At 35.1% G+C, this 25,318-nt stretch overlaps 6 protein-coding genes across 11 annotated transcripts in view; 4 read left to right on the forward strand and 2 right to left on the reverse strand.

Moving 5' to 3' along the window:
* Window positions 1–1,002: 1,002 nt before the first annotated feature.
* LOC108197443 (xyloglucan endotransglucosylase/hydrolase protein 2) lies at window positions 1,003–2,330 on the reverse strand. Its single transcript, XM_017365070.2, has 4 exons — window positions 2,106–2,330; window positions 1,936–2,036; window positions 1,575–1,768; window positions 1,003–1,467 (listed from the first exon to the last, which is right to left on the reverse strand). The coding sequence occupies exons 1-4, from the start codon at window positions 2,275–2,277 to the stop codon at window positions 1,044–1,046; spliced, it is 891 nt and encodes a 296-aa protein (XP_017220559.1). The 5' UTR covers window positions 2,278–2,330; the 3' UTR covers window positions 1,003–1,043.
* LOC108210276 (uncharacterized) overlaps window positions 1,247–25,318 on the forward strand; it is a 29,395-nt gene continuing 5,323 nt past the window's right edge. The window contains exon 1 of the mRNA XM_064086192.1: window positions 1,247–1,257. The gene's annotated coding sequence lies outside the window, so the exon portion shown is untranslated. The remainder of the gene's footprint in view (window positions 1,258–25,318) is intronic.
* On the forward strand, window positions 7,512–11,239 carry LOC108214064 (protein XRI1). Of its 4 annotated transcripts, none has more exons than XM_017385855.2 (10): window positions 7,512–7,754; window positions 7,987–8,035; window positions 9,009–9,064; window positions 9,144–9,263; window positions 9,385–9,524; window positions 9,816–9,879; window positions 9,964–10,063; window positions 10,160–10,200; window positions 10,363–10,455; window positions 10,644–11,239. In XM_017385855.2, the coding sequence occupies exons 2-10, from the start codon at window positions 8,016–8,018 to the stop codon at window positions 10,919–10,921; spliced, it is 912 nt and encodes a 303-aa protein (XP_017241344.1). In that variant the 5' UTR covers window positions 7,512–7,754; window positions 7,987–8,015; the 3' UTR covers window positions 10,922–11,239. The 4 variants fall into 4 exon arrangements, with proteins under 4 accessions (XP_017241344.1, XP_017241338.1, XP_063942261.1 ...); XM_017385849.2 differs by having other exon boundaries at window positions 7,513–7,760; XM_064086191.1 differs by lacking the exons at window positions 7,512–7,754; window positions 7,987–8,035 and adding an exon at window positions 8,112–8,417.
* LOC108225334 (3-dehydroquinate synthase, chloroplastic) lies at window positions 11,376–18,054 on the forward strand. Of its 3 annotated transcripts, XM_064086189.1 has the most exons (10): window positions 11,376–14,489; window positions 14,842–15,016; window positions 15,106–15,190; window positions 15,386–15,451; window positions 15,544–15,711; window positions 15,819–16,045; window positions 16,237–16,360; window positions 17,096–17,158; window positions 17,253–17,396; window positions 17,505–18,054. In XM_064086189.1, exons 1-10 carry the CDS (start codon window positions 14,417–14,419, stop codon window positions 17,607–17,609), a joined length of 1,230 nt encoding a protein of 409 aa, XP_063942259.1. In that variant the 5' UTR covers window positions 11,376–14,416; the 3' UTR covers window positions 17,610–18,054. The 3 variants fall into 3 exon arrangements, with proteins under 3 accessions (XP_063942259.1, XP_063942258.1, XP_063942260.1); XM_064086188.1 differs by having other exon boundaries at window positions 11,376–15,016; XM_064086190.1 differs by lacking the exons at window positions 11,376–14,489; window positions 14,842–15,016 and having other exon boundaries at window positions 15,046–15,190.
* LOC108225323 (uncharacterized) lies at window positions 12,707–13,246 on the reverse strand. The gene has a single exon (XM_017400167.1). It carries the CDS (start codon window positions 13,244–13,246, stop codon window positions 12,707–12,709), a length of 540 nt encoding a protein of 179 aa, XP_017255656.1.
* On the forward strand, window positions 22,222–24,671 carry LOC108215334 (uncharacterized). The gene is given in 3 exon segments (XM_017387791.2): window positions 22,222–22,540; window positions 22,688–23,112; window positions 23,114–24,671. Coding segments are annotated over 2 exon segments (1,800 nt in total). The 5' UTR covers window positions 22,222–22,540; window positions 22,688–22,704; the 3' UTR covers window positions 24,506–24,671.

Consider the following 25,318-nt stretch of genomic DNA (forward strand, 5'->3'; position numbering starts at 1 on the left):
GGTGAGAGATGAATATAATGTATTTAAATGAGTGGCTGAGATTAGATCTTATATCTCACCATTAGAAGAGTTCTCATTTGAGCAAGACCATATATATATATATATATATATATATTTTGAATATATTGATTGATATATTGATTATTGATTGATTGATATTGATCCATTCATAAAAAATGAAATTTTCATTATATTTTATAACTAATTATAAGCTTACGAACCGTTTGACATAATGTCGTAATCTGGAGAAAGTGTTTATAAATGGTAAGTTAATTATCGATGAAGAGTAATTTTTATTTTATTTTATATTTTTGGATAAATTTTTGATATTTATATTTTTGGCATAAAATTATAATAAATTGTCGTTTAAAATATTCCTCTATTATTGTAAAATCAAATTTTAATAATAAAAATAAGTCAATAGAAAATGAAATTTTCAACTTCTCACACTATAAGTTAAAAATGAATTATAAATTTGTGGCCTCAGTTGTACAAATAAGTTGTTCCCAATTTATAAAAGGGATATCAAGCACAAACACATCCTCTAGATTCTGAATTCGTCCTCTTAGATCAAATTAATTAAACTTAAAGAGATTCACCAACTTGAACTGCGATATTATTTTGTTTTCTGTAATTATCTCAAAAAAAATTGTTCACGGAAGTACATAAAAAGCTCAATATATCTATACAGTATAAGTAATACTCCTATGTTGCCTAACATATGGTTTTCATGTTTACTGCCATATATAACAATATACTTATTTTTTTGACACAAACAATATACTTATTTTAATTGATTACTCAATTAACCAATAAATTTCGTGCCTCAAGTTCATTTTTCTCTAATATATCATATATCTCCCGATATGAATTATTGAAAGGTGTTTGGTATCTACTTTTTAAAGCAAATTTTAACTTTCATCAACTTGAATTAGCATCAAAGAGCAAGTTCGAACATGTTTCAAAGAAATATCAGTCTTATATTTTAGCTTGGCACTCAATAAATAAGAATAATCGATTAGAGTATATTAAACTTAAATATTTCAACTGTTTGATTCACATTCTGGGGGAGCTACAGGATATCTGTTAGTATCAGAACAATAATCATAATTCATGTACTGTGCCCTCACATTTTCATATTTTTCTTGTTGTTTGTGAGTTAATTTTCTGTACTTTTTTGCATTCCACCAAAATTCATCAGATGAATAACAACTCTGATTAGTGCTGTTGGATAATTTGTTCTTGTTCTTATGATCAGTTGCAGCAGGGCATCCATCAATGTCAAAGCCCTGGAAATGAACTTTAAATGGTGACAGAGACCAATCGATTTTCGTCTTTCCTCCATCTGTTGCCCAGTCCTCTCCATTCCACAGGCTTGCTTCGATTTTCATGGCCTGTGATGGATAGCCGACCCCGACGTCCGTGTTGTTCTTGAATACTCTAATCGGAACATCATCCACAAAAAACCTGATTGAAAATCACCAGATATTCAGATGTCAGAAATTTTAAGGTATATTTTTTAAAATTCTGTTTTGAAGAATCAAATCAACTAAAAATACTATGAATGTTCTTACACTGCCTGATGTTCGTTCCAAAGAACCTGATAGTTATGAAAATCAGCCGTTGGATCGAACCAGAGAATGACCCTCTGCTCCCTATTTCCTTGTCCATTGGTGTACACATTCGTCTGTAGCGTGATTGGCTTCCCTTTCTTATTGCCTAAGAACTCAAAATCGAGCTCGTCGTGTTTACTTGTATGAGAATGCAGCTGCATGCAAACGCATAAAACTCTTAGTGTATATAAACCGCATCATTTGAACATGACCTCTGATATCATGTTTAGAACCAGTCCATCTAAAATCTTAAGATGTAAAAGGAAGGCCCCAAATGGATGGGTCTTATGCTATACTTCAACGTAAAAAAACTTATTCTTACGTAAAAAGCTGTAACAACTCCTGCAGATCCGCCCGAGGGTAATTTAATCCTCATATGGAAGAGCCCGGTTCCATAGCTCAGCTTTGAGGCAAAACCTGCCCCTGCAACATAAACCGATGAATCAAGCTAAGACTCGAAACAATAGTGATTAATGTGGAGTTTCAGCTTACCTGAAGACTGATCCATGGAAAGCTGAACATCTCGTCCTCCATTCGTATACATAACATGTTCATTTCCCCATGTGACTACATAATTTTCGTCGAATCTTTTGTTTTCGGAGCCCATCACCCCGGTAATAATTAGCAGATCAAGAATGATCACAGCGAAGAATAAAGAATCCATGTGTGCGTAAACAATAAGAAGACTATCTTGCTATATCGTCTGTAGTTTATCAGAGCTCGGGTTAGGAGGAGGGTTTATATACGAATCGGCTAGTGCTAGCTAGCGAGATTATGTAGAAGCAAGGAGAATGTGAAGTTGCGAAACATCATCTTTCGAACCATTCCCACACGTTACATAAATTTATAGACTACACCACGCTATTCCCTTAACAAACTCGAATTTTGTTGCCATCCTACTCGGACACAATATCAGTAGCTAAATCGGTAGTTAAAATAATTAATCTTTGTCCAAAAAGAAATTATCCGAAAAAAGAATTTACCACGAACTTTTCGAAATTCTAACATGTTATAACAAGTCCTATTTCTAGCCGGCTTGTGCTCTGTTAATATCTGTGTGCCCGAGCATTCGTGTACTTTAGTGTTTCGTATTTTTTCAGTGAATCAGCTAATTAACTTGCTTGTTGCATCAAAGAGTTTGATGCTGGCGCACTTCACTCTAATCTTACCATTAATGAAACTTATTGAAGTTTATATTATTAGAAGTGCAAGTAATGATCATATTAGATTAGGTATAAATCCAAATATACCAGAAGCAAATCACTAGCCAGAAAATAATATACAACTCTAGGATTGAGACGCAACACGAACATACATTTATTTACATGTGTATAATTTTAAAAACGGAAAAATAAAGGACCAGGATCCTAAAATAGCGGGGATCGAACTCTAGACTTTAAAGTTAGACAACGGGACTAGAGAAGAAATAGACTTCCGAATTTTGAAGTAAAAATTCAAAGTCAATCTTTTTTAACAGTTCTTAACTAAAAATACGGGTCCTGTAAAAAAAAAACTAAAATACGAGATATTTATTGATTTTCCAAAATTTGCCGAATGTTATCAACACAAACTAATTAATCAGCTGAAAAAAAGGTAGTAATAATATGGGTTTGTCTGGTGTGTGCCTTTGGCACATGCTGAGCGTGGAAGTTTATAAGTTGGGTTTGTCTAGTGTGTGCTCAAGTGCACATGCTAAGTACCAAATTTTATAAGTTTGGTGAGTTTTGATTGGTGTGGTTGGTGAATTTGCAAGGGGGTCCACCATTATAAAGAAGTAGTAGCCAATCAAAATCATCCAAACTTATGAATTTTAGTGCTTAACATGTGCCCATGGGCACACACTAGAAAAATCGTTATAAGTTTGGGAGATTTTGAATTGGTGTGTTTGTTGCATTTGTAGAGAGTATATCATCATTAAGATATAAAAAACAATCAAAATCTCTTAAATTTATAAAATTTTGCGCTTAGTGTGTGCTATTGGGCACACACTAGAAAAACCGTAATACACTAATATACGTACGTAGGCCAACATTCCAGAGAGGGATTTCTTATATAGAGTTACATAGCGCGCCACTATAAATCATCATTTTTATTATAAATTCTGTTATAGAATATATATAAAACGTGATTCTAATATAGAATACTATAAAACAAATCTATTTTAAGTAATTTAACATTTGAAATTTGATTAAAAAAAGTATATTTTCGAAACTGATTCTACAACAGAATAATTCTGGATGATTATTATTCTGTTATAGAATCATGTTGAGATATTGCATAATTTTAGATGATCTTTGAAATAAAAAAATTGTATAACTTCGTTTTCAGTTTAATAATCAAAATTTGCAATTATATTCTATAAAAAATATAATAAAATATATATTATATATATTTATAATGGTGTTCTGCGTAATTCTATATAAGAGGTATGTTATGGAGTGCTACCCTACGTATGTATGCGGTGCTTTCTTTTTGAATTAGTTTCGTACTTTCATTTCTTTTTTTTTTTTTTGAGCAATTCGTACTTTCATTTCTATTTCCGTTTATATAACGGAAATGAATGATGAGAATTGAGAAAAGCTGCATGCGCCGAGTTTTTTTGTTTCTGTCTTTCTGACAGCTCATGGATCCATGCAATTCAGTGAGATGACATTTTTGGGCCTTTACTTATTTGGGCTTATATAAATCGGATTGTCTATCCTGTGCCCTGAGGGCACAGGTTAATACGTCATAAATGCGGATTGTCTACGTCATAAATATTCTCTTTTTCTGCAACAAGTCAATAGCTACCTCCTCTCTCTCCTTTTTCAAGAGAAACAATTAATTAATGTTTCTTGATTGTTGTGTTTTCCTTTTTAGCCACATGCTTTACATTTTTTATTACATATTATATTCAAAAAAAATATTGTTTAAAAATTATATACATTAAAATTTTATTATATATTCACTTTTGATTTATTTTTCAAAATTTTATATTTATAACAAAATGTAATTTTATTTTAAAAAATGTCAACATAAACTAATTTTTTATCAAATTTTATATGACAACTTTTAATTAATTTCGTCTCACAAATTATAACGAGGCCCCCCTGCATATACATTAATTTTCTAATTAAAATCACCTTCTAACTAATTTTTTTATTAAATATCAAATTGGATGATTTTAATTAGAAAATTAATGTATATGCAAGGGGGCCTCGTTATTATTTAATAATATTTTAATTTGTGTATATTTTAAGAATACTATTTTTTAGAATATAATATGTAGAAACAGTAAAGTCAAATACATTATTTACATGGTTAAAGAATACTGTAAAATACAACAACCAAGAAAGTATAATAAATGTCAGGTGAAAAAGGAGAAGAGAGAGAGTCCAAGTTGCAGAAAAAAAGAGCAATTATGACAGATTAACCTGTGCCCTAAATAGACAACCCGTATATAAATACATTCCGGGCCTGGCCTGTTAATTGTCTGCTGCTACCGTTTGGAATTTGGATGGTTTATATGGTCCCACAGAATAAGATATGCTCCGGTTACAGCGCAGCACAATATAAACCATGTAATGTCACTTTTGACTGTCATTTCAAACTTGAAGTCAACTACAATACTCCCTCCGTCCCTTTTTATCTGTCCATTTTGGAAAAAAAAACACATACCAAGGAATAATTGATTGCATGAACTTTTTCATTAAATACCTCTAATTAATATCTTGAAAATGGTGGAATACCCCTACTTTATGTCTTGAAAACATGAATTCAACCAAGTTTTAAATAAGTCAAGCCTTGAAAATTGAAATTATGGAGATATATTTGAAAAACTATCATTAAATTAGTTTTGAAAGTATAAATGGACAGATAAATAGGGACAAATTTTTACTTCCAAAATGGACAGATAAATAGGGACGGAGGGAGTATCGTTTTTCAGATTTACTTGGTCCGTAATTTTTATTTTTCGGGTTGGTCAGTAAAACACAGTTAAATGATTAAAACATGCCGGAGTAGTCTCAACTTAAGGTTATGCCCATGTTTTGGGGGAGAGGAGCGGCAAATGCTTTTTTTCTGATTTTCTTGACCACTTGGGTAAAGAATATGAAATATTTTTAAGAAGGAGGGAAAGAAGTTGAAGTAAAAAAATGCTAACTTCTTTTATAACTTCTATTTCTTTTCTAAACATTTCAGCAATTTATAATTAATTTATTTTTCATTTATAATTAAAATTTTATTTTAAGCGAGAAGTCACTAAACTAACTTAAACGCCCCCCATAATTCTTCTTGCGTGTCATATATTCAGCTCATGCTCATGTTACACCTGTTGTCCCTCTTTTAACCGTTGATTTAGTTAGATTTTGTATTTGTCGATCTAACGATATTCAAAGTAGGATCAAGAATTTTAGTTTCGAATTGTTGTTGCATGTTATATATTCGGCTCATGTTATAACTATTACTCGTATTTTTAGAAAAGCTGATTTAATTAGATTTTGTATTTGTCGATCTAATGACATCCTAAGTGGAACAAGCATCTTAGTTTCGAATTAGTGTTGTATATTATATATTCAGCTCATTTTGTGACTACTTTTCCTATTTTTAACCGCTGATTTAGTTAGATTTTATATTTATCGTTCTGATGAGATCCGAAGTAGGATCGGTAGACCTTAGTTTCGAATCGTTATTACATGTTATATATTCCGCTCATGTTGTGATTATTACTCTTGTTTTAAAGGGTCGATTTAATTAGATATCTTATTTGTCGATCTAACGTGATCTTAAATGGGATGGGAGATATTAGTTTCCAATTGATGTTTCTAGCTCATGTTGCCACTAATACTCATATTCTAGATCGCTGATTTAGTTAGATTTTGTATTTATCGATCTAATGGATCCTAAGTGCAATCAATATTGAATTATTGTTACATGTTATATATTCAGCTCATGTTGTAGTTGCTACTCATGATTTAAAAAACTCATTGCATAAGATTTCGTATTTGTCGATCTAACAGGATTCTAAGTGGGACCAATAACTCTAGTTCCAAATTGCTGTTGTCACAATTGCTATTTTGGTTTTCATGACCAATATTTGATCGTAATTTTACCCAAATAAAAAAAATTGCCATTTTTTTAGCTATATAATATATAAAATATGTCAAGAGAGACGTAAAAGAAGCCCAATATCCGCTTCAAAGAAAATTTTCATTCATTATTATATGACAGAATGATAAAACGAGTGACTTCAAATTCTTTTTAGTAGTTTAAATCCGGGTGATATCGTACTTAAATTTTAATTTTTTAAGCATATAACTCAATTTTTCTTTCCTGTGACGAAAGTGGATTGTACATCATTATAATAAATCTTTGCATCTAGGATTACATAGACAAGAGAGGGTTATCATGATTTCTGAAATTTCTCAAATATAAAATTTATCGTTTACATTTTGATAGACAGATACGAAATCTAATTAAGTTAGTAGTTTAACTAAATAAAAATCGAAACAGTGAAAAATTTTAGAAATTAAAATATTAATATTAGAATTAGAATATCTATAAGATATTAATGAGTTATAAAATCGACGAGGTTGATATCTTGTAAAAAAATAAATTATATTTTAGATATGACGCATTTAAAATATGCGTAGTCTTTATTCATATAATATATGCATTTTTATAATCCGATATTGCAAATACCACGCAAGTAGAACATGCGTATTCTATATATTCTTGTTCAAATTTTTCTATGAACAAAACATCCTACTTTTATATATTTTTTCCATTTTCTCACCCCAAAAGATCATATATAATTCCTCCTAATAGTAATGTATTAACCTATACAAATATTTCCAAATCTGCAGATTTTTTGTGGAATAAAACTTATTATATATAACGTCAATCCAATTCACCCCCACAACAAAAAAGCTTTTCCCATAAAGAATGGAGGGTGGTCCATTTCATTGTCCGTTCTCTCTTCATGGGTGCTGATATTTCTGCATTGTAAACACAATAAAACAACACACACTAACTCTGGTTGTTGGACTACAAAACAACTGGTAATAAAGCAGTTAAATACACACGACCAGAGAGAGTGAGAGACAGAGAGAGATTGAGAGAGAGAGACTGCACAAATCTCAATAACCAACTTTTTGTACTAAAGTACTGGTACTTCCATTCTCTTCTTTCCTGTCTCTGTGTGTGTATTTAATATTTAATATTCTTGTAAATTTAATAATCTTATAAATTTTGTGTTATAGTAATGTGTGTGGATATGGGTCTGATCGATATATCCTGTAACGGTTACTTTTGATGGTGGTGTGATTGTGATTGTGGTTGTGTTTGTGTTATTGTTTTATAACCGCCCTTTATTCTTTTTTGCTCTTTGACCCAGTTGCTCAAGATTTCTTGCATCACAGCAAAATGGATGGCATCAATGACAAGTAAGTGATGAAATGAACACCCTTTTGGTTTAATTGTTTGTTCTTTGGATAAAGACTTTGTCTTGAGATAGTTGATTAGTTTGATTGATTTGTGTTGGTGGGATTGCTTGGTGGTAATTTTGTGTGTGAGTGATTTTCATTTGGGGGTTGAAATGTTGAATTTGGGATTTGTGTTTGATCTGTGTTGATTGTTTATATTGGTTGGATTGAAATGTGATTAGGTAGAAGTAGATCATATGTTGGTGATGGTTGGTTTGCTGTACATTTGTGTGGACAACCAAAATCGAAACATATCTAGTAAATCTCATTCGTAAATCGTAAGTAGGGTCTTGTTAATGATGAGATGTATGCGGACCTTTACCTTAATCCTTAACGTGTAAAGGTTTTTTATTCGTGTTACATTTGTTGCATCAGTAGTTTAATTATATTATTTAAATGCATCTTCTGTGTTTACATTACTTTCAAGTTTCAAGCATTATCTGTATGTCCAGATATAATCTAGGTTCCCAAATGTGTATGCGAATTGACATTGGTTTAGACACCGAAACCAGTGCTATTTGCTTAAGTCCTTTGATGTGATTCAAGCAAATAATTTGATGTCGCTGTGTTTTATTATCTTGAAGAAAATCTAACTGGAATCCGGTCAGTCTCGTGGTATGTTGACAGACTAGTGAAGCAGTTCAAACTCATGCCTTACTGTTATACTCGCAAAAAGATTGTTTTTCTGGGTGCAACTTGTTTATATACGTCTGTGAATGCATCATCGTCATATATTTCATGGTGAAATGATGTACAACAATGTTTATAAAGACACAAGCATGTTTTCTTAGCTTAGCGGACTACCTTTCGTTCAACATAGTGTGGGAGATAAAGTTCAGGATTATCTGACTTCATCATACGTACAAGCTACATATATCTCAAAAATTTTGTACTAACAGCATTTTTGTAATTAATCTATGGTGAAATTCAACAGAGATATGTGGGACTTGCAAGTCGGAGATTATTCCATGCCAGATGATGCACTTCTTGGTAAGGTTCATTTATGATTTAATTAGCAAAAAACCCGATATAAGTTATTTCTAACTGCGGAAGGTTTTGCTATGACCAGATCTATCAAAATGCATGTGGAATGGTGGAGGCCCAAATGAAGAAGTATTGCCGGGCATGTTTGAAGAAAACACTCCTTTAAAGGCTTGTGGGGATCTCCCGTATGACGCAACTTCAAGTGGTATATGTGCTATCCACCAACTTGTGCTACCAACTATTAGTTCTTTTATGCGACATATTGCTTTGTTAAGTTAGGCCTGAATTTTAAGTACATAAATCTGAGCAGAACAAATTACTTGCAGAATACATGAATAAGGATCTGGACCTATTTAGGGAGAACTCTTCACAGATAAAGAGGCGCCGCATGTTACAATTTGATCCTGATGTCTTCAATGCTCCACTTTGCAACGTAGACATGACAACATCATTTTTAGAATCAGAGGTTTGCAAAGCTCTCAGACTCTCGGTTGCTTAAAATTTCAGATTTATCTGTGCCATTAGTCATGGGCAGCAGATTTTGTATTTAATGATATACTCTTACGTGTCAAGTGTGACACTTGATTTATTTTTATAACGGCGGTACATGTTATTTCTCTCTAAAAAAATTTCTTTTTTACTGTGAATGACAGATAAGTATTATATGCATATCATCCACATATCTTGAGATGTATTCTATGACTTTATCCAAGTTCATTCCAACATTTTTTGTAATTACTTTTGGTTATTTGTTTAGGAGAGGATGGATTCATTTGAAGAAGCTTTGCCTGATGTTTCACAGTGGGTTAACAGCTTTGCAGGTTAATACTTTTACTGCAAACAAGTGATAATTGATCGTTACTCAAGGTCGCTAATCGAGGTTTTATAAATACATTGCCTTTCAGATACATCTGCATCTGGTTATGTTCCTCCAGATCAGTCGTCTGAGGGATGGTTGACCGACTGCTTAGGGAATGCTGATATGCAACTCAGTCTTGAGGATATGTATGTTGGCGTGATTTATAATTATAGATATATATATACATAATACATGCGTAGAGATGTTTGTAGTGATATTTGGCTAATAAGCATTGAACACAGGAATCTCGCTGGTTCATCTGATCTGCAAATTGATATTACAGGTACTTGAGAAGTGAATTCACATTTAGTTATACCCGCCAATTCTGTTATAATCTTTTCATCTCAATAAATTTTTTGTTTGTGGTTTTGTCTTTAAAACCCCTTGTTTATGTAATTAGCTTATCGTTGTTTTCTATATTAATTAATGTTGGTGCACCTTTCAGAGTTTTGCGACACCCCAGTACAGCATGAAGCCACTGCCTATGCTACTCCTCCAGAGTGTTTCACAGAAGCTCGTCCAAAACTCGTTATCAAAGGTTCATCTTCTCATCCTTGTAAAACAGTCGGTGCATTGACTATATTTCAATCTGATATATGGCTATATATGTTAATATTTGCTGACTTGGCATCTTATTTCTCTTGCATAAATGAAAATATCATCCATATTTAATATGGTATTCAGATGTCATGTAAATAAGCTAACGCAAGTAAGCTCGTAACTCAGGTAAGAAGTCAAACGTGCGTCCACCTACTAAGGGAACTTCTTCAGTAGTATACCCCTTTGCGTTTGTCAAGCCATGTGGTGTTCACGGAGATGTAACACTAAGGGATATAAACCAGCGGATCCGCGCTCCGCCCCCATTGAAATCAAAGAAAAACTTGCAAGATCCTTCAGCTGCTTATCCCACATCAGCTTTAACCGGGAAGCCTGTAGTTGGTAAAACAAAAATCCGAACAGAAGGTGGCAAAGGCAGCATTACGATCATGAGAACCAAAGGTTGATTCAATAACTTCTCTTTCTACTGTTTTGCTCGACGGAATTGGAAACAAAATTTTCATACATATACTTCCTCCTAGTTTAGAGATTGTTAGGCTGTCCTGTTCTCGGAGTTCATAAATCATCTTAAAATAGTTACATTTCAAGAGGTTTACTAGGTGGAAGTAGTTAGCGACTGTTCTTTTCTCGATACCATGATGGCATCACTAGTTCGTATTAAAATCTTCTTATCTTTAGAAGAACTTATAAAAGTTCTCTTCATTTGCAAAGCTTTGTAAGCTTGGATTGATTTAAATTTTATAGAAACTTGATATTGCGGATTTTATGCTGTCTTGCTTACTAAAGCTAGTTTATCTTGTCATGATTTTGTTTTGTAAAATTGCATGTATATTAGCGTATCGACATAAATATTACCCCCTTCTTGCCAAATCGACATCTTTTGACTTAATTGATTTCTTTCAATATGGTTTTGTCGTTGGATTCCTTGGACAACTTAGTATCCTAGGGAAGAATATAGCGTATTAGCGTAGTTCAAGTTTCTGTCCATTGACCATCTATGATGAAAAGGAAAAGTTGCAAATTGTTGAAGGCTGCAACAAACATATTACACTTTTGTTCTTTTAGAACCTGTTAAGGCTGCTGCTTCAAGATGGAGCTGCATGCGCATTGTTATTACTAAAGGGAAAATATCTTGTCTGCAGCCCTATATTACTGCTATATAGGACTGGGTGCACCATAATGATGAACCTAACTTTAAGGTCCCTGTCTTGTTTAGAACACTATGGCTAGACAATTATGCATTTATAAGGTATTCATCACCATCACGAGTGGTCTGCTTCTTCTAGTTGGGTAAGGATGTGGCTTCAGGCCCTCTGAACTCTTATGTCAACACGGTAGGTTTCGAATTATTAGAAATGTCAGGCCCTGACAAAGAGATCTCGGACATGTTCACAGTTGGACCACCGCGACCATAGCCACTTAGCTGAGTTATGAATCACCAATGACTTACTCTAAGCTCCTTTTAGCAATTTACTGATCCAGGGTTCGCTTTTGAGGGCTTCGACACTGGTCCTTGAAAGCAAGCCACCGAGTTTCAAGGAGTAGGACTTGATAAACAGTGACTGAGAAACGACTCAGCTTTGTTCTAGAGAAAAGACTAATTCACACCATACTCAGATCAACCAAACATCTTAGTTACCCGTCACAAAGTCCACAGATCGATATAGGAGTAACATCTACAGATAAGACGATATAAACAACTAGAAAACGAGTTCTTTTGACTAATATGGGTTATAGCCTTACTCTATAAATGAGTATCTGTTATCAGAAATTTTCTATAACAGTGTCTGTTTTCAGAATTTTTGGAGATGGGCCAGAGTCGGATTTGGGACATTAGAAGATAAAAACCCTTGACCACTTAGGTTATCCAATCATGCCTAGAAAACGGGTTCTTAATCATATATAATCATATGATTATATATAATAGGAGATCACACCGTAATCCTTCAATTTACTGGAAAGAAAAACGATATCATGTATAGCATAAAAGTTTACAGAACCATATCCCAGAAGCGTTTCTCTGCAATAAAGACTTAAAATTCACTAATACACCTACAAAGATGAAACAAATAACGATAAAATCAAGAAGATTGCAGAAAGTTTATCAAAGGAGAAAGAAAGAGATTGAGCCGGAGAATTCTATACGTTCCGTCCTGCAGTGAAACAGGTCATGTCCTATGAGCAGGATACGTCTGGTTCATCGTGCTTGTTATCGTTGTAACACTGTGGAATCAGAAAATATCGAGGATTTCCAGAATGAAGCCATTGCAGAGCGGGCAATTTCCTCTCTGAACAAAAAGCTCCCTCGAACATAATTTGCAGAAAGTATGTCCACAAGGTATAAAAGCAGCACCCTTATGCCTCACCATGCAAACACAACACTGACTATATTCACCACTCTCTTCATGAGCATCGTGTTCTTCTTCAGCTTCCTCTTCTTCGTCGTCCTCCATCACATAGGCCGATTCTACTCCCATTTCCCTGTCTGTCTCCGCCAATAAGGCCATCAATGACATCTTTGCAGTGCCTTCGTCCTTGTCTCCGTCCTCTCCCTCCTTCTCTCCTACCTCATCCTCCTCGCCCTCTCTCGGTGTCAATCCACTTTCCTCCATGTAGTCCGAAGAATCTGACAAGCCACTGATACTTTTCTGAAACCGCCCTGACCTGCTCCGACCTGATGGCGAATCAAGGTCAGGGTCTGAAGCAGGCACACGTGTTGAAGGGCGACGCAACTTGAGACTGCTGCTACTAAGACTGTCTGATCTCTGCATTTTGGCACGTAAAATTGAAGTCCAAGCAGCACTAGCGTGTTTAAGATGAAACTTATTATGAAGATACCTCCAAGATTATATCAAAAAGGGTACGGCCTGAAGGAAAATTTGGTGATGATCTTTTTTCAAGATTAACAACAGAGCCGAATGAATTTCTTACGAGAATTAAAATGATATTCTCTAAAGGAGAGTATTTCTCGAAGATGATTTAATGTATGTGTTTAAATCTAATTTCTGACACTCTTTGTGGCCATGGTAGGTCACTGCCCGTTCAAATCTCAACTCCCGCCAAAAAAATCGAGATAAGTATACAGATCGTTGATTTAGAAAATGCTGAAAAGGGGTTGTGATTTGAGGATTTTCTTGGCGAACCCAGGTGGGGAAATTTGAGATTGTTGATGTAATGAATAATAAAACGATGATATCAAGAAATGAGAAAATGGAATTTTAGTTCTTTCGAGGTAGATAATAGGAGTGGTAGAGGGATTTGGGTGGATGTGGAGGGAAAGTAGGAGAAGAAAGCTGAGGAAATAAAATGTGTTTAGAGCTATTCTCATGGTAGCATGTACAGTCATCCTTCTTTCCCGGAATTTCTAGGCCGGAATAATTCGATATACTTTTACAGCTAAAATAAAATTAGTATGTGTTCTTATAATAATTTTCAGACTGAGTGACCGCCAGACTCTCTGAGACTTATCACTTGGGATATCATTGCGCTCTCTACTGATATTATTGATTGGTTCATTGTTTTTTTGGTCAGTCTTGTGGACTATAGTCCTTAAGAGACCGTCTCGTATCATAAGTTGAAGGAGCTCCGAGTGAACCTGAAATAGGCCATAAAGTTGGATAATCGTGTAATTCGTTAACATTTTCTTGGTCCAAGTATAACATGATCTACGACATTATATATTGTTGGTCCTCAGTCCTAACAAAGTCAATGACTGAGTTGTGCATCAGTCATTAGATTTCTATGAGGAATTATAAACAGAAACAAGCTGTGTTATTAACTTTACCCCATGTTTAGAGCTCTGTTGGTAATGTGTAGAGCTTCAAGCCTTACAAGCATCGAGGATAGAATAGAAGTCTATTAGTTTACATGAATGGTCTGCGATTAGTATTTTCGTTCTTTGTCTCAGGTTCTAACATTTCTTCATTTACCGATCCTGTATAATGAGTAGTGGATTTCCCGAGTTGAAACATTATGCTCCTGGCATCCCCATAGTTTTTGATGGAGCAAAGCTTGGTGAGTTTCCTCGTTCTCTCGTTTTGTTCTATCAGTTCTAGATTTGTAATGCCCAGCGTATGGGTACCCTTCCTCAGTATAATGCAGCATTAACCCCCCCATTAAAACCATCACCTATCCCCAGTCCCTACACACCCCTAAAACCACGGCAGAACCTGGAGTACCAGATTGGCTGTCTCCCTGCATTTGCTCATAAAGCCCACTCCCTCGAAAAACATTAAGCATAAATTGACTTTTACAGTATTACTCAACTCACCAGCCCAAATGGCAATGGTTGCTTCTGCTGTTGCCTCATCATCCATGTCACACCTCCGATTCCTTCATTCTTACACGTTTCCTCGATTTGAGTCAGGTCAGGTTCAGTTAAAGGTGGCTGCTACAGCTAAAGTAGTTATGTACCAAATGATACCACCTTCTTCTTCTGCTGCACCTCTCATTCCTACAACAGTTGATGTGAATTTGGGTGATCGGAGCTACCCTGTCTATATAGGGACCGGACTTCTTGATCACCCCCACCTTCTTCAAAGGTCCCTTCCTCCTTTTCTTACATAATCCTAAAACTTCTATAAATAAATATTTCATAAGTGAATAGCTTGTATTCATTGATAATCTGCAGGCACATAAAAGGAAAGGGAGTTCTTGTAGTCACCAACACAAAAGTTGCGCCCCTATATCTGGATAAAGTCATTCATGCTTTAATAGTTGGAAACTATGTTACCCGGACTCGGCTGAAAGTGTCCAAACCGGATACGTGTCCGAGTGTCGGACTCGGCAATATTTTGAAAATTTTACATGTTTTTGGCCTAAAATAAGTGTCGGAGTGTCCATACCCATGTCCGAGTGTCGAGTGTCCGACACGGGTACTCGAGGCAAAATGAAGAGTCCGGGTAACGTAGGTTGGAAATCCTAATGTTTCCGTTGAAAGTATCATCTTGCCCGATGGAGAGCAATATAAGAACATGGTAATCACCTTTACCAAAAAATTAAGTTTATTTTCTCATGTATTAGTTGGTAATAGCTAAAATGGATGTCGCCCCATGTTCCTTATTGATAGGATACACTCATGAAAGTCTATGACAAGGCAATTGAGTCACACTTAGATCGACATTGTACATTTGTTGCCCTTGGAGGGGGGGTTATGGGTGATATTTGCGGTTATGCTGCTGCATCCTTCCCTCACGGTGTTAATTTCATTCAGATTCCTACGACTGTCATGGCACAGGTCAGTTACAGCTTGTAGATATATCCTTAGTGTCTCTCCACTTCCGCTTTGTGTTTTGTGTTGTATGAAAGAGGATACTAAGGTACCCTTTTATTTACATGTATCAGGCAGATTCTTCAGTTGGTGGTAAGACTGGAGTTAATCACCGGCTTGGAAAGAATTTAATTGGCACGATCTACCAACCACAGAGTGTGCTAATTGACACCGACACATTGAACACATTACCAGAGAGAGAATTTGCATCGGGGTTTGCAGAGATCATAAAGTGTGGCCTTGTTGCAGACGCTGAGTTTTTTGCATGGCAAGAGAGAAACATGGATGCTCTAATGGCAAGGTGAACTATATTTGATGTAGCTGATTACTCATGTGAGATAAAAATGCAGCAATTTCATTTGCAGGAGTAGTTTATATAATTGCACAGCTATTAATGACCCTTTGTTAATAATAAATATATTAGAGACAAGTTCCTTATAAATTCTTTTCTGGAGATATTCAACCTATGAATTTAAATATACTCTTCTGCAGGTACCCTGATGCATTGGCTTATGCGATCAAGCGGTCATGTGAAATCAAGGCCGAGATAGTATGCCAAGATGAGATGGAAAGTGGACTGAGGGCAATTTTGAACTTGGGTCATACTTTTGGTCATGTAAGTTTGAGAAATTTCCTGATTAGTGATAGATTATTTAAATAGATCTGTTAAATCATACTCCCTCCGTCCCTCTGATTTCTATACACTTTCCTTTTCGGGATGTCCCATTCAATTCTATACATTTCAAAACTTTCCTAAAATAGTAAACTTTTATAATATAAAAATCCCACTCATCCACTAACTTCATCTACTTTTCTAAATCTATCACTTAAATATTAATGGGTCCCACCACTTTACCTACTTTTCTTTCTCTTTCTTATTACTTTACATTACTTTATACACTTTTCTTAGTCTCCGTGCCCGATACAAATGTATACTTCTAAATGGGACGGAGGGAGTATAAGCTTTCACTAGTGTGCTACTGACAGTCATTTGTCAGGAAGTGCCTATTTTAGTGGTAATAGTAGTATTGATAAGCAGGAATAACTAGAATAGCAGAAATGGTAGTTCAGTCATTTCCCAAGTAATAGACTGAACCTCTCTTAGTACCAGACTACAAGTTCATTTTGTAGTTCTGTTATGCTGATTTTCGTGAAAAGGATGCATTTCCAGTTTCCACCACTCTTTCTCTCTCGAGGTTTTCGTGAAATCGTCGGACTTGTTATGTTTAGAATCACTTGCATTTTAAAAGAATTCATCTGCCCTACCTAGTTAGTGCATAATAGCAACTTTCTTAGTTGATTATTCTATTTTACAAATAAATTTGAATTTTATAACTGGTGTCATTTGCAGGCAATAGAGACTAGTTGTGGCTACGGAGAGTGGCTTCATGGAGAAGCTGTTGCAGTTGGCACGGTGCAGTTTACCCCTTTTTATCCTGATTACCATATTCTCCAGGATATCTTTGCCGCCATTTTATGCTAAAGTTGGTATTCCTTTATACTTGCAGCTTATTGCTGTTGATATGTCATACCGTCTTGGTTGGATTGACAATTCAGTTGTGGAACGAGCTAACAAGATCATAAAGCAGGCTAAACTACCCACTCGTCCTCCTGCAAATATGACTGCAGAGATGTTCAAGTCTGCCATGGCGGTAAGAATGAAATTGAAAATTGAAATGCATGGTTCCACGCTTGCAATAACAATATCTCTATGCAGCAACTGCCAAATATCTCTCATTCGTTCTTTCTCTCAATGGCAGCTTGATAAAAAGGTAGCAGATGGTGTGTTAAGACTGGTTCTTCTGAAAGGCCCTTTAGGTAATTGTGTTTTCACAGGTAGTGGTGGCCATACGGGCGTCCCGTGACGAGACGAGACGAGTCGGAGGCGAGACGAGTTGATGAAAGGTGAACTCGTGGACGTCTCGTGGAAGGCTAGCGAGACGAGACGAGCCGAGACGAATTTGAAATATTAAACTCGTGTCCAACTCGCGAGTTTGGCGAGTTGGACGAGTCGTGATTTTTTTTTCTCTGCAGTGCAGCTGGCGAGACGGGCGAAGCGAGACGAGTGAGTTCTGTGACTATATTAATACTCCTGCTGCAAAGCAATGATTGAGCAGACAAAAGTAGCCACTAGCCAGTAGCCAGCAGGGGAGTAGGGGCCAGGGGCCTTTTGACTTGTTTTTTTTTTGTTTCCAGTAGCATTTTTATTATGTATATTAATTTATTATGTAATAAAAAAAGAGGACGGTACCTCTATTTATTTTATTAATTAAAAAAAATTACAACTGATTAGAGAGGACTCCTCTCTAAAAAAACGGAACAAACCGCATTTACATTCAAAACAAAATAAAAATAAAAAATTACATTTAAATTGAAATATAAATCTAAAACACAAAACTATTTTATTCTTCTTCTTCTTCTTGTTCTGGAATAGCCGACGTGCCCGATTCCGATGAAGTGTCCATTGTCATCCAAACATCGTCTTCTCCTTCCGAGTCATCTTCTTTCCTTCCTTGTTGTCTTTTGGCGGCTTGATCCCAATCTTTTTTACAAACTAATATTTTTACGACATCTGGAGATAGACTTGATCTTTTTTCGTCCAATACTCTTCTTCCCGCACTAAAAGCGGACTCCGATGCAATTGTTGAAGCGGGAACTACTAAAATGTCTCTCGCAATTTTAGCTAAAACCGGAAATTGATTCTCATGATTCTTCCACCACGTTAATATCGAAAAATCTTCATCTAACTCATAATTATAAGAAAAAAACTCACGAACCATGTTAGTTGAACAAGATTGTGTAGATGTGGTAGATGTAGTTGAAATTCTAACCTTTTGTTTTTTTGTTAATATACCACTAATTCTACTATTAAACCTACTAGCACCACTAGACTTAGGTTGTACAACATTTGGAGTTTTGGGAGTATATATATCTATAAGACGATGTAATAAATTTAAACAATTACTTACATAAAGGGTATGATCATATTGAACACCTAAAACTTCGTAATAATGTTCTAACATATTTTCCAAACCTTCCATTCTAACACCGGGATCAAGAAGACATGCAACACCATAAATATAAGGGAACTCCGAAAAATATTCAATCCACTTAACTTTCATGTCAAAAATAATATTTTCAAAATGACGATTTTTTTCATATTCACGTAAAGTAGTAACAATACTAACACATTCAATAATAACATGATGCACATTTGGTTCATAAACATAAGAAAAAACATTAGTAGCATGTGCATAACATTCAAGTATATCACGTGCGCTAGTTGCTAGCTCCCACTGCGTTTCAGTAATCAATCCATCTTCATTTTGGTTTCTCGGGTCGGAATTATACAACTCAGTGATAACTACCTTATATTTAATTGCCTCTTTTAGTAATTTATAAGTCGAATTCCATCTCGTTGGACAATCAATAGCCCACTTCTTCGGCCTTAACCCGTTTTCTCTACACAATTTTTTATATTTAGATCTTGTGGAGTGTGCTAAACGTAAATACTTAACTATTTTTCTAATGGGTTCCAACAATAAAGTTATTTGTTCAATTCCTTTTTGGGCCGATAAATTAATAATATGTGCACAACATCTAACATGCAAAAAAACGCCATCTATTATAGTGGGAATATCATTCCTAATATATTCCATAGCTTTATTGTTCGAAGAGGCATTATCTAAGGATATCGTAAACACCTTGTGAAGCAAATTAAATTCATTTATTGTTTCTAAAATTCTTTGTTTAATGTTGTAACCGGTGTGTCTCTCATCCATAACATCAAATGCAATTATTCGTTTTTGTAAATAATAATCAGAATCAATCCAATGCACGGTAACACAAATAAATGGCTCACCTTGACTCGAACTCCAACAATCACTAGTTAAAGAAACCATACCATCAAAATCATGAAAATATTCTATTAATTGTGCTCGTTGACCATAATATTGTTTTTGTGTGTGACGTTTAAGTGTGTTCCTAGGAATTCTTCTAAATGCGGGATTTATGCTAGTTTTTATCATGTGTTCTAAATTATCACTTTCTCCATGTGAAAAAGGTAACTCATCTAACGTAACATAAGTGGCAAATTGTTCGATCATTCTATCTCGATTATAAGCGAAAGGCATACCTCCACCGGGAGACGAAGTCATAAAACCACCAATTTGAGTTTGTTGCGATGTACCTCCACGTGCCGCTCCACTTTCGTGATTTTCTTTCGTTATTCCGTGATGTTTTTTCAAATGACGATCAAGTCCACCCGTACCGGCCCCTTTAGGATGCATCAAAGGTGATTATGACAGGAAAGCACTTGATGAAACACTCCACGCGTTTTGCAAGTCCTTAAACCAAGTGTTTTCATTTGTACTAAGCGTTTGTAATGGTAGATCTTTTGTCGTACAATAACAATGAGTTGCTCTCTGTAACTAGAGAGAACTTCAGACAAACAATAGTTCACATTAGCAAACTCAAGAGCGTCTATTCATCACATTATTCGATGAAATTTGGGAGTCTCAGTCTGAGAGCTGAGCTATCTGGTATTGTGGTCTCAGCAATGGGAATGAATAAAATTATTAAGAATCTCAAAAGAATAGGACAATGTAACAATGGAAGAACTACTAGTTTTCACCAGGCACTTGCAGGTTGCAGTTAAATGTTTATAATCTCTGCAACTAAAGTGTGCATGCTGTTAAGGATTTTTTTTACTTTTTTATTTTTCATATATATATATATATAGGGAAGTGCTCAAATACAAACTAAGTTAGTGTACAAACTACAAACTCAATATAAGCCTTTGGATGAATCAAATCCAATGGCCCCGCAGGGGCAACCACACACCAGCTAATATACATTCTGCCACACATGATCCACAGAATCCCCTCCGTTTTTAATTTGAATTTTCCCGTCAATCGGTGAACTTTTTTTGAAATCCGACTTCACTGTATTTTTGTTCATCTCGCAACGATCAATTTCCATACCATATGTGCTATATTCCGATTTGATTTAGAGATTTTTTAATTTTGGTTTGTAGTTTGTACGCTAAGAAGGTTTGTACCAGAGTAGGACCCTATATATATATATAGGCCAACATTCTAGAGAGGGACTCCTTATATGGAGTTACATAGTGCGCCACTATAAATCATCAATTTTATTATAAATTCTGTTATAAAATACATTTAAAACGTAATTCTAGTATAGAATACTATAAAATAAATCTATTTTAAGTAATTTAACACTTAAAATTTGATTAAAAAAGTATATTTTTGAAATTGATTCTACAACAGAATAATTCTGGATAATTATTTTTCTGTTATAGAATCATTTTGAGATATGGCATAATTTTAGATGATCTTTGGAATAAAAAAAATTGTATAACTTCGTTTTCGGTTTAATAATCAGAATTTGCAATTATATTTCATTAAAAATATAATAAAATATATATTATGTATATATTTATAATGGTGTGCTACGTAACTCCATATAAGAGGGTATGCTATGGAGTGCTACCCTATATATATATATATACGGTGTTTCAAATTGGACCTTGGAATATTTATAGACAAAATTTAATTTATTAAAAAATTAAACACATATACATATATAGTGTTCAAATTGATCGAGTTATAATATACACATGACTTCATGTATCATCGGCTGACGTGATTGTTCGATCGACCGTCACCAGAACTTGATCGGATTCGTATCGAGAGTTTAACAAAACTTGAATATCAACATCATATCATCTGAATTGCAAATCCAATGTATACATGATAGTTTTCTTACATTAATAGAATAGCTGTATTTAATCTTGTCATCTTATCTAAATCTAAGATGTCTATCAAAAATATGATTCGATTCGATTGTGATTGAATTTTGAAAATATTTGAAAGATGGTTTTAAAAAAACATAATCTGATTTTGACGGCGGAAAATCCGAACTTGACTTCGAGAGTTTTAAACATTAAATACATCGTCTGTTGTATGATTAAGATATGACCGTTTGTTTCATCAGTTTATTAATCACCTAGAATGATGTAGTCCGACGATCATTATCGAATTGAAACATCGTACACATATTTATTATAGATCAAAAATATTCTATACGAACTGAGAGTTAATCTTCCATAGAAAACATGAAAAAAAAGACTATCTAAGTTAGTAAGATACGGAGCATTTAACAAATTCTAGTTCTATCTTGTTTATGTTAATTCATTTTATATAATTAATCAAAAACTTGTGATCAAAGATAAATTTTTTAATATATCAATGTTATATTTTGTATATAACAAGATATAAACCTAGTATTTTAGAGTTTTCCTGCAAATCACTTAGGTTTGAAGTGATATATCTCCTTCTCATCTTTGAAAATAATTATTAAAAACAAAGATATTAATTTATAAAATTGCTTGTTAGAAAGAAAAAAGGTTGATTCATATTGCAAATCAATTTACAGAAAATAAAGAGAAATAAAGTGTAAAGCTCTGTTGGTTCATGGTTGGATGATGTTGTCAACGTCTTGAAAAACAGATCTCCAATAACCTAAACTTTATAGCACCTCTTTCACCGCCAATATTTCGCGGCACCTGAAAATTTAAAATTTTCACTCATAATATCGCCCATCATTTCGAAACTCATACATTTATATTCTCTCATTTCTGTTATTCCACACAAACATACACGTTGTCTGAGAGAGAGAGAGGGAGAGACAGTGCGAGAGTGAAAGATATTGGGAGAGATTGGCAGAGACTGGGAGAGATCTTCAGATTAGACCAACCCTTAATCAATCTACCCAGGTAACTCTCTAATCCGTTTTGATTGCTCTTATACGATCCCAATTGCATTTATGTAAGGATTTTATATGGTTTAGGGGGTTTCATTTGTGTTTACATGAGCTGTTGATGTTTTGGTTTTAGATTTTGATAATTGATTGAATTTTACAGGCCCTTTTCGATTAATCATGGCGAGGGAGCAAAATATCGAAACTTTTTACTCCAAATTGCGCCAGTCTGCTTTATCTTCAGCTTCCAACACTCCTTTACTTATATTCCCTTCGACCTCTGATGTTGATTCGCTTTGTGCTTTAAAGATTATTGGCCATGTTCTTGAATCTGATTCGGTAAGGTATGCGTGTTATCCTGTTTCGACGTTTAAGGAGATTCATAAGTATGCGGGGTCTAGTTTGAGTAGTGTGGATGAGGGTGAGTTTGTTACAATTTTGTTGATTAATTGGGGGTGTCATAGGGATTTGAGGAGGGTTCTTGATGTGGGTCCGATGGCACGGGTTTTTGTTGTGGATAGTCATAGGCCTATACATTTGCATAATTTGAGTGATTTGAATGAGAGGGTTGTGGTGCTGTATACAAGCCACAAGGGATGATGAGCATCAGGCTGATTTGGCTTATGATTTTGATGTGTCGGCTTTGGCTAATGCGGGTGATCTGGATAGTGATGATGATATTGAGGAGGATGAGGAGGATAGCGATGATGAGGATGGGAGTGATGGGGAGGAGGAAGAGGGTGGTGGGAATAGGAAGAAGAGGAGGGTTTCTGATGAAGGGGAGAAAGATCCAGTTAAGCTTTATAGGAAGTTGAAGAAAGAGTATTATTATATGGGTACTTTTCATGGGAAGCCGTCTGGCTGTTTGATGTATGAATTGTCTCATCTTTCGAGGAAGAATACTAATGAATTGCTATGGTTGGCTTGTGTTGCTTTGACTGATCAGTTTGTTCATGAGAGGTTGACAAATGAAAGATATCAAGCTGGGGTCATGGAGCTTGAACAACATATTAATAGTTCTGGGAATTTGGATGGTGTTCATACGGTGACTCTTAAGGATGGAACAAAGGTTTCTGCACCAGATGCTTCAAGAATTGCATATGAAGATGAGCCAAGGCTGATGTTGTTACAAGAATGGAATTTGTTTGATTCAATGCTGTGCTCTTCATACATGGCGACCAAACTGAAGACGTGGAATGACAATGGGATGAAAAAGCTTATGCTGCTTCTTGCTCAAATGGGATTTTCTCTTGAAGAGTGCAAACAGAAGTTTCAGTACATGAGCATTGAGATCAAGCGGAAAATGAAGGGTATGTTTGAGCATTTTCTGCCAGAGTATGGCCTTACTGATTTTTACTATAGAGGTTTCTTGCTTTTACATGGGTATAGTTCAAAGATATCCGCAGCTGATGTTGTGTACGGAGTTACAGCCCTCTTAGAGTCTTCAGTAGAATCAGATGGCTCTTGTGCTTCCAAACAGTTCGGGGTGGCATATGATTCCTTGTCCTTAAACAAGCTTGATATGCTGGCAAGTGGAATGCAACATGCTATCAAGATACAAAGGGAAATTCTTAGACAAGGAAGCACAGCTATTACCAGGAAGGGTTCAATCCGAAGTGGTAGTAAATTCAGGTGGGTAGAACTTGAAGATTCATCTGATGCAAAACTTTTGGGATATCCTCAGGCTTTGACAAAATTTGGGTACTTTCTAATGGATGCTTTGCGGGAGAAGGGAGCAAAGTTGAAACCTCTGATATGTGTTTGCTATACTCATGAGAGAACTAAGGTACTGATGGTTGGAGTTTGTGGGAAGCCTCGACTTGGGGCAATCCAAGGGAATGCATTCGGGATTGCTTTCAGAAATGCTGCTGAGGAGACTGGAGCTGAGTTCTTTCATGAGCTGTTTGAATCCTCGTGGCTGGTTTTGGATGCAGTTGCTGTAAATTCATTCATGATTAGGTTAACAGAGAAGCTATGGTGAAGGAAGTCATTCAAAAGCTTATTTAGACCCACTGTTTCACTTTATATTTAAAAGGTTTGTTGTGTATTTGATATAATCGACATTTGCATGCTTTTCTTCATACCATCATTTTTCTTTAATATAAGTCATCTGTCTCAATTGACATTTGAAAGTTCAAGAATTGTCTCATTTGTAGGATTTATATCTTCTTCCTTCTGGTGTGAGGCTTTTTTTCTTCTGCAAATTTACATGTAAAATTGTGAACTAGTTCTCTGAACTGCCAAAGAAAGCTTTATAGTTATATCCAGCATTCAATATTCTAATGTCCGCTTAAATGTCCTAAATTTGTTATGTTTAGGTCGTTAACCATCTATTATTTGTTAAACGTATATCTAGGATCGTTAAGCTAGCTAAGTGCTAAGGTACTGATCAAATTCCCTCTAATACTTTAGTATTTGGCAAGACTTCTGAATGAGCAGTGACTGGAAAATGTCTTGAAATATTCGGCAATTGACATATATTTCATGAAATCTCGTTGATTTCATTGATAACAAGTAAACACTTAACCGCATGACCCTTGCATTAGCAGGTCCAGTGTATCCCCGTATCCCCGGTCTTATGCTTCATGCAGACACTTGACCAGAATCACTTATGACTTTATTCCTGTCTCACTGTGCCATGTCTACCTTCTTGTTTTGAGCCTGTCTCCTTGCTCATTGCTCACTGTTGAGTTATTGAATCATCACTATGGAGCCATAATTACAATGCCATCTCTTGTAATCATCTGTTATGTGCCCTTAAGCCATGGAAATGATATTGAAAGTACTAAACGTT

The sequence above is a fragment of the Daucus carota genome, chromosome 1 (genome assembly GCF_001625215.2).
Source record: "Daucus carota subsp. sativus chromosome 1, DH1 v3.0, whole genome shotgun sequence".
Lineage (NCBI taxonomy): Eukaryota > Viridiplantae > Streptophyta > Magnoliopsida > Apiales > Apiaceae > Daucus > Daucus carota.